Genomic DNA, 14,202 nt, shown 5'->3' with positions numbered 1-14,202 from the left:
TCATTTGGTTAGATATAATATTCTCTATCCCCTCACACAGTATCTAAATCTTTTCCCAAATTTTTTAGCAGAATCATAGTTGATAATTTTATTGTACATCATATTGTCAAGAGACTCAATAATATGAGTTATAAACTGCTATCAAATGCAACCTTTTTCTTTTCAGGCTCTGTGTAGGTTGAGGGGTCTTTAGGTGTGTAATGTGCTGGTATGACCGTATCTTCTTCTGTAGATTCAGAAACCCTCACCATAGGAATGAAAGGTCCATTCTTGAGAATGAACATACATGGGGTTGGCCAACCTTATGAACAGCATCATTTTCTGTTTCCACAGTGTGTTGTTGACCTTGTCAAAGGCGGGTATCTTGATGCTTGTCAATTTCTGAGCACTCATTCTTCCAAGATCTTTATCTATTTACTTTCAGATTCAGTTCTGATACCACTTGTTAGATATTGGATGCTATGAAATATAACACAGAGGGGGGTAAATGTGTTTCTTAGATTTTTCTTGGTTTTAAGCTTTATGGATTATGGTTTAAACAAGGCAGTTTAAGAAATATAGATATTATGTTTAACAGAAAGAACACAAACACAATACATCAAAAATTCACTTAATTGTATTAATTAATCTTATCTTGCTACAAATATGTGTTCTTAAGAAAATAAGAACTCAGCTTATATCTTGAGAGAATACAAGAAAAATCTAGATTTGTTTGTTACTTGTGAACTAAGGACCCGTGCATGCTTTATAGACTAGCAGCATGGGTTTACAAAACTTGAACTAAAATGTACTAAACCAATTTTTAAAGCAACCTTGTCTATTTCCTTTTCTGGTATTATCAAATCTGTGTAGAATCTTGCAGGTCTGTGACCACCTTTTGTCCAATTAATCTTGGCTCTTGATCTTGTATTCTTCAAGCTGCTTTGTAGACTTTCCAATTCAGTGAATAAATTGTTTGTTGACTGATAGTCTTGAATCTTGAACTTGTCTATATTCTGAATTTGAGATAGTATGTCGAGATCTCCAATTTGTTCTATAGAGAAGTGGCATATTGATAAGTATAATGACTTATTGATATCTCTGAGTTCTCTATAGGTATACTTGACTTGTCTATTAAGGATTCGAGGCATAAAACGCAACGGAAAATAAAAAAAAATGAATCCCTACCACGGGATCTATGTATAATGATTGGATAATTATAGAGAATAGGATCATATACCTTATTAAAGCATTCCTTCTGATTGTAATGGAAGTTCTGATCTTTATGAACCACAGCAGCCCTCCTTGCGAAGATCTGCTCTCCAAGGTATCCACACGAGCATCCGATCGTCCAACGATCACCGGAGCCGATACTAGCCGATTTGGTTGCTTCTTCCTCTCTCTCTCACTCTCTAGCCTTTCTAAGATGTAGAGCTGCTAGGGTTATTCTCAAAAACGTAATGTGACAAGTAACCCTAAAAATATACATCTTAATGTATATAGGGGAGAGAGGATTAAGGCATAACCCTAAACCTAATGGGCTTCTGAAAAATGACCCATTCTGATTTTGGGTTTATATTACTATTAAATTCTAATTCTAATATATATGCAATTAGTCAAGTCTCACTTAATTAATTTAATAATTAAATTCAAATTAATAATAATAAAATATTTAAATTTATAATTTAAAAACCCTCCGTTTTAAACGTTCTTTGTGTGTGACCCTTTAGGTTATTATTACGTTGGCAATAATTTTATTTTCTAATAATAAAATTATAAACAATGAGTGGCATCTAGTAATATATCATTGTTACCCAAGTAATAATAATAATTGGTTATTCAATTAAACATTTCGTGAATAATGTACAATGTAATATAATCCCTTTAGCCTTATATTATAGATCAAACTCGAGGCATGTATTGTGTCATCCTCTGATAACGTTTAATCCTTGTTTCCTTGATCAATGAGTAAACTATTAAATAAATCAGTATTTGAGCACGGCCATGCATTTTATAGTCTTACTCAATCAAGAGGCCATTAATATCACTCCTTAATGTAGGAGGGCAAAATCCCATCTAGATCATTCAAATTTCTCATACGATTCATAATATACTCAATGTCTACTTTTATTATTACCTGGTCAAGGATAACTTTCAATAGGACAAAGTATATTAATTCTCGTATAGAAATATAATGACTTCAGGTCTAAGGACCAATACATCATTATCACTGTGAGATTAACTTATGACACTATAAACATGTAGTATCTCACAAGGGTCAATCCAGCACCATGTATCTAATATATGTGTCTGTGTTTTGACTTTAGTATCACCATATCTATGATCAATGATATGTGATCATCAGTAAACAAACACACTAGTCTCAATGTATTTATTATCGTCCCTTAACAAGAATACTTGACTAGGGACCTTTAGGATTATCAATACTATTCTCATAATCTCATTTATAAGTCACGTGCTTAGATATATAGATTTACATATCATATTTCAAGGAAATTTATTAATCTAACATTTTATCACAGAAAATAAAAATATAATAAATTACTAAAGAATAATTCCTAGAATCATAATTAATAATCCAAATGTCTCATAACATAATCATAATAGTGTTGTCTCTAGGGCACGCACACTAAAATTGTCGAGGTCTCTAGTTCCTTGCATGTGAAATGACTTGTCGATATGTCTGAAATCTTTACATGTAGAAATGACTTGTCGATATCTCTGAGATCTCTATATACACATTTTGACTTATCAATATCTCTGAGATCTCTATATGAGAAATTAACTTGTCGATGTCTCTAATTCTTGACATCTTTATTTGACTTATCGATATCTATGAGATCTCTATATGCAGAAATGACTTGTCGATATCTCTAGTTCTCTACATCTTAATTTGACTTGTCGATATCTCTGAGATATCTACATGAGAAATTGACTTGTCGATATCTCCAGTTCTTGACATCTTCATTTGACTTGTCGATATCTATGAGATCTCTACATGCACAATTTGGACTTCTCTACAAGTCATTTTTGACTTCTCGAATGACTTCTCGATATAACTTGATCTGTGACTTGTCGATATATTGACTTGGAGCATTTTCATAGAACATCTTTATTCAACTCCAAGCTTCTACACTTTTTTATGAGGCATGATCATGACTTGATCTTCTTCCAGAGTTTATTCCTTAGCTTGAAATTGTTCATAGAAAAATCCCCCAGTTTAGTCTACTAACTATTTTTATAGACTCAAGAAATACAATACATAATACAGATATAGATTATCATACAACTTAATCTTAGGGTTGTCAATGTGACTTAGTCTTATTATAATATAGGCATGTCTTGCACAACAATATTATCTTTCCTGAAGGCATGGCAGATAGAGAGAAATAGTTGAAATTAGCTGAGTTAGATGCTAAAAACAGCAAAGAGTTTTTTGATGCAGAATGGGATTCTAAATGGAAGGATTCTTCATATCCTATCTATGTTGCTAATGCCTCTAGACATTTGGAGACACCAAAGAAGAACATTACAAATCCTAACATCCTTACACATCTTAAAGCTTCCACATTACTGATCAAATCAGTTCAAAACACTCAATATAATGCCAACGATCAGATTGACAAACTCAAGGAATCTTTCTTAGAAACCTAACTTACCTATGCACATGAGATAACCAAGAAATTGAGGCATGTCCTTGCTAGACAAGACAAACTGAAAGCCAACCAAGCTAAGTTGGAAGCTACTCAACAGAAAATATATGGGCAATGGGATGAGGTACAACAGTCTTTGGAGCTCGTAGTTTCACTCCTGCTTGGTGATGATGCCGAAAAGGGGAAGAAAGTTTTAAAATCTAATTACAAAAAGCTCCAACTGAAAGATGTTGATGACAAAGATGATGGTCCTGATGGAGGGAGTAAAGGAGGTAGAAAGGAGATTCTTGGGAAGAAAGGTGGAGAACTAGTTGGAACTATTGATACTTCTAAAACCACTAGTAGCCAATCTAGAAAAGGTGGAGAGAGGGAGAAGTGGAAGAAGTGGAAGATAACAAAAATTGACTATGACTACAAAGCAAACTCTGAGAGTCACAAATGTTGATGAAGAACATGGTATTCTGGAGATAGAAGTTGTGCTGAAGCAAGTCGGTTTCATAGACATTGAAGTTCAAGGGAAAGAAGGAAACTATGTTCAACAAGGATCCTAAAATACAAGAATTTAATTCTGATGTTAGTAGAAGAATTTTTGAAAGGGAAAATCCAGGAGTTGATCTTGAATAATTAAGGCTTATAGAAGAAAAATTCAAATCTTTGAGACCGGTAAATGTTGATACTGTCTCATAATATGAAGATATTCTTGGACAAAGACCAACCAAAGGTGTAAAAATCAAGGAAACCAACCAAACTGAAGCTGAAAGACCTGTTCAAAGGTCTCATGCAATTTTAAATGCTGATGGGAGTTATAACGGTAAGGAAAAGGTTGGTGAGAAGTCAAAGACTAAAGCTAAGCCCAAGCTCAAGAAGAAATTAGCATCTGTGAAGACTCAAAAAACACAAATACTGATAGGCCCAGTTTATTTAATAAGTCAAGCTCATGATGATGCTGATGAACGGAAGATTTTTGAAGAAGTAGCTAATCAGGTTCACAAAAAGAGAAAGGTTATTCCAGGATCTGATTGGGATGAGAAGTTAAAAATCATTCCAACCACTGACAAAGCTCAAGTTAGAAGAATAACTGTTGAAATTCAACCAGTCACAGCCATTGATACTACTCAAGTTGTTGACATTACAATTTAAGGAGTAAAAGCTAATTTTCAAATCCTGGCAGAAATTTAAACTCTGATTCAGAAGGCTCAAGCTATGATCAGCCAGAGTTAACTCTTGAAGAAAAGAAGAAGCTGTTATGGGGAAACAAGACACCTGCACCTAAAAGAGATTCTTCTGAGACTATCAATAAGATCTACGGTGGTAACTCACAGTCTAGAAGAGCTAGAAGAAGAGGTGGCCTGGAACTTTCGAATTCTGATACTTACACTAGCAATGCTTTGATTCTAAGAGAGCCTGGAAATCTGACAGGAATAGGAGACAATGTACAACTTAAAGATTTATAGAAGATCATATATGTTCAAATAGTTCTTGATTTGTATGACACAAATAAGCCTAAGGAAAAGATGTTGTATTTTCTGTAGTCTGGTAAAAGGTTGAAGATTTCACAGGAACAGATGATAGATAAATCATGGTAAGATTTGGAATATGTTATCGTATTACTTAAGATAATCAATTATACTACTTCCAGATGGTATTCTTATGGGAAGGACCTAGTATACAGAAAGCAGAGAGGAATGACATACAAGTTAAAGTACACTCCAAAATATATTAATGAATCCGGAAACACTGTTGATATGTCTATTGGAGGAGCCAAGGTAATCATGTCTATAGGTGTAAAAGTCCTCACTTTCAATCCTAATGGTAAGAAAGTCGGTTTCTTAGAACTGGATGACTTATCTCTTGGAAGATCTAACCTACATGATCTCAGAGTTGCTATCTTTCAGAATGATGAATCTATTGAAGAGCTCAAGGATATCAAACAGATGATGGAGATGTATTTGAATGTTCTTAATGAAAATCTACTCAAGAAATTCTTTGATGATGCTACTGGATTTACTAGAGTTCAAGACTGAAGTTAAAGTCTGAAAGCACTTACTGTAAGATTGTACATCTATTTTTATTTCTGCATTTAGAAATTTTTTACATCATCAATTATGAACTTGTACATATTTACATAATACACAAATTGGGGGAGATTGTTAGAATAAATTGATGATATCAGTATTTAAACTATCAGAGTTTATTGATCAGTATTTGATATCAGTATTTGACAGAGATGACGTCATCAGTATTTACCATCAGTATTTGTTGATAGCTTTTGTCATCAGGATTTATTCGCATCAGTATATGTCGAGCTGGAAGTCAGGAGATATCAAAAGATGAAATATATGTAGAATATACGTCGGTGTAGGACTTTACTTATTGTAATAATAAATAGATGGATATGTTATAAGATTTCTTATTGATTGCGTGACTGTGCAGTTTATAAACACAGATTAGGTTTACACTTTATGTGTTGTGAATAATTATGAATTGTTATATTATTCATATAACCTAGCAGCTCTCAAGGATATTTGTTCATCCTTTTAGAGAGTATTGTAATCGGTTTTTATACATCAATAATGAAAACTGTTGATTCAGTTGTGTATGTTATTTTCAATTGATTGTTTAACTGTATTCACCCCCTCCCTCTACAGTTGATTAAAGGCCTAACACAAAGGGGTTATTACATAGTTTTTTCTCTAATATTAAGTACGGATGTATTATGGATATATACACATACTTGTATTCATATTGAAATTTTAATTTAAATCAAGTCATATTTCGTGAAATTCGGACAAGAAACATAGCACTTTTGACGAAAATGGACTTTTCGATGATTTCTCAAAGAGGTTAGTACACAATTGTTTCTCTATTATTAAATACGAATGTATTATGGATATTTTCACATACTTGTATTCATATTAATATTTTAATTTGAACTAAGCCATATTTCATGAAATACGGACAAGAAACAAAGTAAATTTGACTGAAAGGAGTATTCGATGAATTCTCAAAGGGGTTAGTATACAGTTTTTTCTCTAATATTCAATACGGATGTATTATGGATATTTTCACATACTTGTATCCATATGGATATTATAATTTAAACCGAGCCATATTTCATAAAATTCGACGGAAATGGAGTTTTCGATGAATTCTCAAAGGGGTTAGTACATACTTTTTTTCTCTAATATTGAGTATGGATGTATTGTGGATATTTTCACATACTTGTATCCATATTGATATTTTAATTTGAACAGAGCCATATTTCATGAAATTCGGGCAAGAAACTGAGTAAATTTTACGGAAAACGGAGTTTTCGACAAATTCTCCTAGGGTGTAGTTTTCTCAAATATTGAGTACAGATGTATTATGGATATTTTCACATATTTGTATCCATATTGATTTTTTAATTTAAACAGAACCATATTTCGTGAAATTCTAACAAAAACGAAGCAAATTTATAGAAACAAATTTTCGACGAACTCTCCTATGGAAATTTGGACAAATTTTTAACGAATTCTCCTAAAGGGTAGTTTTCTCAAATATTGAATATTTTCATATTTGTATCCATATTTAACCGAACCGTATTTCATGAAACTTGGATAATAAACGGAGCAAATTTGACGAAAAAGGCTTTTCGACGAATTCTTCTAAGAGTTAGTGCAAAGTTTTTTCTCAAATATCGAGTACGGATATATTATAGATATTTTCACATATTTGTATCCATTTTAATATTTGAATTTAACTCAAATATATTTGTGTTATAACCCGGAAAAATGTGACAACGCTCCCACCCAATCTTTTAGGTTCCAGTGTTCCCAACCAAGGCGAAGGTACATGCGGGCCTGTGGGTGCCCATGCCCCCTTTGATTTCAATGAAATATATATGTTTTATATGAAATTTACATATCTAACAATATTAATTTATAAAATATTAGTCTTAGTGCCCTACAATGTTAAAAAAATACCCGATTCAGTAATGTATCATGTTTCCGCCACGTTAATCGGAAGTTTTTGGTGTCGCATATAACAGTGAGTTAGCTAGTTTCAGAGCGGTTTGTAATAAAAGGGAAATAGTATGTACAATTTATCTTACTTTTGGTTATTAATAACGCTTCGCATCATAGTTGTTCTAAGCAACTCCAAGAATTACTTAGCCCCTTCATCAAAAATATAATTATAAAATAGGCTCTTAGTCATTTAAGATACTTATTTACATTTTCACTCCAACAATCCTCGTCAAACTTAATCTCCATTACTTTTTGTATTATAATGTTATCTGCATCATAGACACACTGTGCATCTGATTGTCTGTGCTTGAAAGGATGATATACTTGAATACAAGAATTTTCTAAAAATAATTAGAGTATATTTTACATAAACTTGAAACTATTCTGTCACATAATTGAAACACAGAGGAAGTAATGACCGTTTCCGGTAACCTTTAATTTACCGGAAAAATTGTTTCAGTTTAAGATTGCAGGCCAATCTAAATAAGTAAAAGAGTCCAAACTGAAGAATAAAATACTAATTGAGGAGAGAAGGTAACTATTGAGAAAAGTTTTGAAGATCTTAGAGCAACTTCAAGAGTTCCATAGAAGTCTCCTCAAAAAAATTATACTTTATGGGCTCCTAAGTCATAATATCCAACAGACTCCAACAACCTTCATCAAATGCTTCCCTATTTCTTTCTAATCTATTTTTTTTTTGCTAATGTCACCTCCACAACTACAAACTTTAAAGCAACACTGTATTCAAATGCTATATATAATATAGAATTCACTGAGAAGGCAAAACATCCTCCTCAATGATGAGGAAAGATTTAGCATTCTTCAAATTTTAAAGAGGGTTTAAGAGTCTTTTGAAGCTGATTTTTGTCTAAGTTTCATTAAAATTTAACTTAGGGGGATGGATAGGATGGCCATTGGAATTGCTCTTAACATTTTAGGGAGTGATAAGGAGTGTGTTGGAGATGTTTTTCATTTTATTCTCCTCAAATTATAACTTAGGAGGGCAAATGAAGTACCTCTTGGAGTTGCTCTAGTCACGTTGGAATGTGCTGTAATCATAATTTTTTATGTTTTTGTTTCCGGTTTCCGGTTTCTGAACTACTAACTAGTAACTACTACTATGTTACAAGACTAGGTATGCTATTACCCGAATTGTTGATATATGCCGAACCAAATTTCATGTATTTGAGCATTAACATTAACACAGAGAAGTATTGAAACTCCTTTATAAACATTATTATTGCTACAGTTATATAAGCACTGGTTGAAACTGAAGCTCATTGGAATTTGTACACCTCAGACAGTATCTATGCACGAGAGGCCTTCCTTGAACAAACCATTCAGGCTTACAGTTTTGAAACTGGTAAACCTGCAGTTCATAAATATAGTTTTATAAAGAAACTTGTCGAAATATCACTAATCAGACAGAAAGAACAATTTTGAAACAGACAAATAGCAACATCAACAAGATTTAGAAGTAGTACTTAAGGTTTTAGCATTGACAATGCTTGGAGATGCAGCAGGTGGTGGAGAATTTTCATTCAAGAACAGGTCGACCCGATTGGGATCAGACCAAACTGGGTATCCCTTAATCTTTCCCTGTACACACACACATAATGGTTTTAGTAGATCTAGGTGAGTCTAAGCCAAAAAAGGGTTAAATTCTCTGTGTGTGCATATTTCTGAGGATTATAGATAGAATCGTACCAAAACATTTAAAGCAGCTAGTGTTGCCATTCCTTCTCGAGTCCACTGCATAAACAACATATCGAATTTATTAGGTATTTGCATATACCACAATAATAACCGAACTAAACCTACTCACTTAGTCCCACTCCTAAATAACACACAATTCTATAGAGGAAAAATCATTCAGTTAATAGAAGATTACAAACTAACTTTTATAACATATCATAAAGATACTTTTTTGTACTCGAAAAGTACTAGTGAATATTACCTTGGAAGCAGAAGCAATGTGGGGAACAACAATTGCATTCTTCATATCAGCTAGACCAGGTTTCATGTATGGCTCTTCCTGGTGCAACACATAATATAAATGAATGATGCAGTAAATTACAATGAATTAATAACATGTATGTGAACTAAACGATATGGGAAAAAGGGGTTTTTAGTTCTTTAACCTCGAAGACATCTAAGCCTACTCGAAACATAGGATTTTCTTTCAAGTGTTCCACAAGAGCCGCCTCATCCACTACAGGTCCCCTGCTACAGTTCACAAGAATTGCTTCCTACAAATTCAGGTTTCATTAACTTTGAGCAAATTTACGACTTTCAATGAATTAAAAAAGAACAAGTGATTAACTCCCTCTATTTCATTTTAATAGTAGTTTGATTTTTGTGACATATTACGGAGTAATACATGTACATGGTTAAAATTATATTTTTTTGAAAAAAAAATAATTTCAAAGCATTTTAAACTGCGTGCCAAAGATTTAAGTCATTATTAAAACGAACAGACGGAGTAATAATGTTCACCTTCTTCATCTTTGAGAGCCTCTCTTTGTTTATCAGGTGATAAGTTGTCTTATCCAAAATCGGATGCAGACTTATCTACAAAAAAAATCCATTACAAATTGTTTATGTGAAAAGAAAAAAGACTATTAACTAGTATTCTGCCTCTACAATATCTACAAGAAATCGCACCACATCAGCCTCTTGGAGCACTTCGTCCATGGATGATGCTCTTTTCCAAGTAACCGATTGCTCACCATTTGCTTTCAAGAACTGACCATAAGCTGCATCAAAGAAACCAATGTTAGTTGGCATAACTATGAGATTGCACTAGATCCTACTAGAGAATTTATGGATCAAAACATGCCTGTGACAAATTTTTCTAGACGTGTGGCTTGGTATAGATCATAGTAAATCAAGTTCATTTTGAATCCTTCAATCTGCCACATGAAAACAGCCTATTAATCTTGTTAATGATCACAATCCACTTATGAATTCTGGTAAATTAGAATTAGAAGCTCATTAGTAATAAATTGGATAAATGACTAGACTGCAGGATAGAATATGGGATCAATAAATGTTCTGATCGTAGACATTGAATATTACATCTAAAAGACTTAAGAAATTCTAAGGATATTGAAGTATAATTAAGCTCCGACAAACAATTATGTAACCCTGGTCTATATAGATCTGTGCAACAGCATATTCTTTTTCAGTTGCATTATATTTTAGAAAACAACTACTATCCTCTCCCACATTCTGACAATCTTGAGAGAATCAAGATCTAATAACAAGTCAGAATCTGGCACCAAGAATACCAAACATATTACCATCATTCTAGCATAAGCAGATCCGATGCGACCAGCTCCAATCACACCCACTGTCTGTCCCTTGAGCAAATTTCCGACGAACCTAACAATGAACGACATATCAAATCACACAATTAGGTTCGTGAAATAAGTAATAAACACCATGCCAATTATAATAGCCATACAGATGAGGAAGCCATCCATCATATAAACCAGCCCTCATGAACTCATCTGCTTCAACAATTCTTCTGGCTGCAGATACTGAAAGTGATGCTGCTAGCTCTGCTGTTGTCTCGGTAAGTACGCCCTAAACATATAGCCGGGTTAACTTTTCAAAATAAATATTTACTAAAATAGCAAAATAAATACAAGTTAATCTAAATATCTGATAACCCAAAAGTAATGACAATAACTCTTTATGATAAACCACCCTACTAATTTTCAGTTGCATGGATATGACATTTTCATTCAGTAATGTCCTTTGTTCACACAATGAAATCGAGCTAATACAAATGACATTAAGATACATGTACTCGTCATTTGTTCACACAACGAAGACCAGCTAATACAAACAGCTTTGAGATATAGGTGATCTAAAACTGTTAATTTGCCCCATTCACGTAATTTAAAATGTACAAGCAATACCGTTAGAAGCAATAGTGTGTCTAGAATCTTAATTCTACCATTAGTTGATGAAATTTTCTTGTTCAAATTTTATTGCTAAAATAGCGGAGAACAATTGGAAAACATCCTGATAGTAGTCACTTTGCACAACAATCTACTAGCATGAGATAAAGAACTCCTAAAAGACTAAGAAATATATGTTTCTGCTACCTCCTCTAACTACACGATTAAGATAAGAGAAACAAAACATCTATAATACAAACGAGAAACAAACTTACGGGAGTGTTTCCGACAGCAACACCATACTTATTTGCAGCATTGACATCAACATTGTTGTACCCCACAGCCATGTTACTAAAAGCTGTACCGCCTGCTTTACTTAATGCAGAGAAGAGTGTCTCTCCCCAATCTTCAGTCAACTAAAAAAAATTATCCAGATTAACGAGTACATACAAAGATAAAATTCATCTCATCGGGAATGCTCCAAGTTAATTCAATCCCGCAGTTAAACTGAGAAAAACACAAAATACAATCTAGAAAAAAAACCTGTCCAATAACACCATCACACTTATCTCCAATAAGAGCAATGATATCTTCAACAGACAATATAGTTTTCTTGAGTGTGCATATCTGATCATGAAGAAATGGCAACAAGATAATCACAAACCAAGAAACAGAGAAGAATTAGAAAAAAATTATTATTGTTATTATTACTTCAACACGACAATCTTGTTGAGTCAAGAGATTAATCCATCGAGTTCCAGGCATGGGTTTAGTGCTGACAACTCTATATTTTCCATTTGGATTCCAAACCTCAATAGAAACCGGCTTAGCCATTTCTTGTTTAGAATTTCCAAACCAACCAGTCAAGTAGTATGAGGAGGATTCTTTATCAAGAATGAAGAGTGTAGAAGCTCTGCCGCATCACGTAGTGTTGCTAAATATTAATTGGTCTTGGCAAGTTGATAGTTTTAATCAGGTAACATGAGATGGAAAAGGAGCAATTTATTGTGGTGCATGTTCCTTCACTTGAGAATACATTTGGTCCTTCCATTCTGACATAGATAACGTAGCCACGGTGACCAGGACACGTATACATTATGGATAACATTATACCCATTTTTTTCATTTTTTTATAGTTAAATTCATACACATGCCACCGGGTCAACTTCACCTATCAGAGAGATAAGATGAGTGAGCCGATTTTTGATAGAACAGAATTGAGCTTTATTTTTTTTTGACGAGCCGAGCCCAGCCGAGATTTCTTACCGAATAAAAATGTGTTCGAGTTCGAGCTCGAGCTCGTTAACTAACGAGCCTAACACGAGCTTGTTCGCGAACATAAACAAGTCGAGTCGAGTCAAAATAAATCAGGTAAACCACTATTTGACTATGAAAATAACTTATCAAATAAAAAAAATTGAAAATTTGGTTACATTACTAAAATATATATCTTGACATTCATACGGTTGGATCGATAAAAAAATATTTTTAAAAAAATTAAAACACCAATTCATAATTAAACACTAGTTAGCAGTAATAGTAAAACTAATGTTTGACCGTTAAAATAATAAAACAATTAAAAGTATCTTGAAACTTTGGTTATATCATTAAAATATATTTATTTTGACATCTATATCATTGGATCAATTAGAAATAATTTTAAATAAGTGGAGACACCAATACAGGACTAAATACTAGTTACTAGTACTAGTCAAACTAATATTTGACTATTAAAATAACAAAACAATAAATTTATTTTGATCTGTAACTTTGGTTATATCAATAAAATATATATATATATATTATGACATCCATACGGTTGGATCGATATTAAGTATTTTTAAAATAATAAAAATAACAAATCAGGACTAAACACTAGTTAGCGGTATTAGTCAAACTAAAATACTAGTTAGCGGTATTAGTCAAACTAATGATTGACTGTAAAACTAACAAACCAGTTAAAATTATCTTGATTTGAAACTTTGGTGATATCACTAAAATATATATATCTTGACATTCATACGATTATATCGATAAAAAATATTTTTTAAAAAATTGAAATATTAATTAATGACTAAACACTGGTTAGTGATACTAGTCAAACTAATAATTAACTATTAAAATAGAAAATTAAATAAAATTATCTTGATCTGAAATTTCAGTTATATCGCTAAAATGTATCTATTTTGACATTCATACGGTTGGATCAATGATAAATATTTTTTAAATAAATTGAGACACAAATATAGTACTAAACACTAGTTAGTGGTACTAGTCAAAACGAATGCTTGATTGTTAAAATAGTAAACCAGATAAAATTATTTTGATCTGTAACTTTGGTTATATCAATAAATTATATATATTATGACATCTATACGGTTGGATCGATATAAAGTATTTTTAAAATAATAAAAACAACAAATCGTGACTAAACACTAGTTAGCGGTAATAGTCAAACTAATGCTTGACTGTTAAAATAACAAATCAAATAAAATTATCTTGATTTGAAATTTTGGTTTATATCACTAAAATATATATATATATATATATTAACATCGATATGGTTGAATCGATGAAAAATATTTTTAAAAAAGTCGAGATTAAAATTTAGTATTTACCTATATAAAAATACTC

General features: G+C 32.4%; 1 protein-coding gene across 1 annotated transcript; it reads right to left on the bottom strand.

Annotated features, from left to right (window-relative positions):
- Positions 1 to 8,798: 8,798 nt before the first annotated feature.
- LOC141702252 (glycerate dehydrogenase HPR, peroxisomal) lies at positions 8,799 to 12,548 on the bottom strand. The gene is made up of 13 exons (XM_074505941.1): positions 12,280 to 12,548; positions 12,112 to 12,195; positions 11,844 to 11,984; positions 11,127 to 11,248; positions 10,963 to 11,044; positions 10,500 to 10,572; positions 10,325 to 10,416; positions 10,157 to 10,231; positions 9,802 to 9,909; positions 9,618 to 9,695; positions 9,368 to 9,412; positions 9,145 to 9,259; positions 8,799 to 9,029 (listed from the first exon to the last, which is right to left on the bottom strand). The coding sequence occupies exons 1-13, from the start codon at positions 12,400 to 12,402 to the stop codon at positions 9,007 to 9,009; spliced, it is 1,161 nt and encodes a 386-aa protein (XP_074362042.1). The 5' UTR covers positions 12,403 to 12,548; the 3' UTR covers positions 8,799 to 9,006.
- Between the last annotated feature and the right edge of the window lie 1,654 nt (positions 12,549 to 14,202).

This window comes from Apium graveolens, unplaced genomic scaffold (genome assembly GCF_009905375.1).
Source record: "Apium graveolens cultivar Ventura unplaced genomic scaffold, ASM990537v1 ctg4827, whole genome shotgun sequence".
Lineage (NCBI taxonomy): Eukaryota > Viridiplantae > Streptophyta > Magnoliopsida > Apiales > Apiaceae > Apium > Apium graveolens.
Note: the sequence above shows the minus strand (reverse complement) of the source record. Positions and strands in the feature narration are given on the sequence as shown.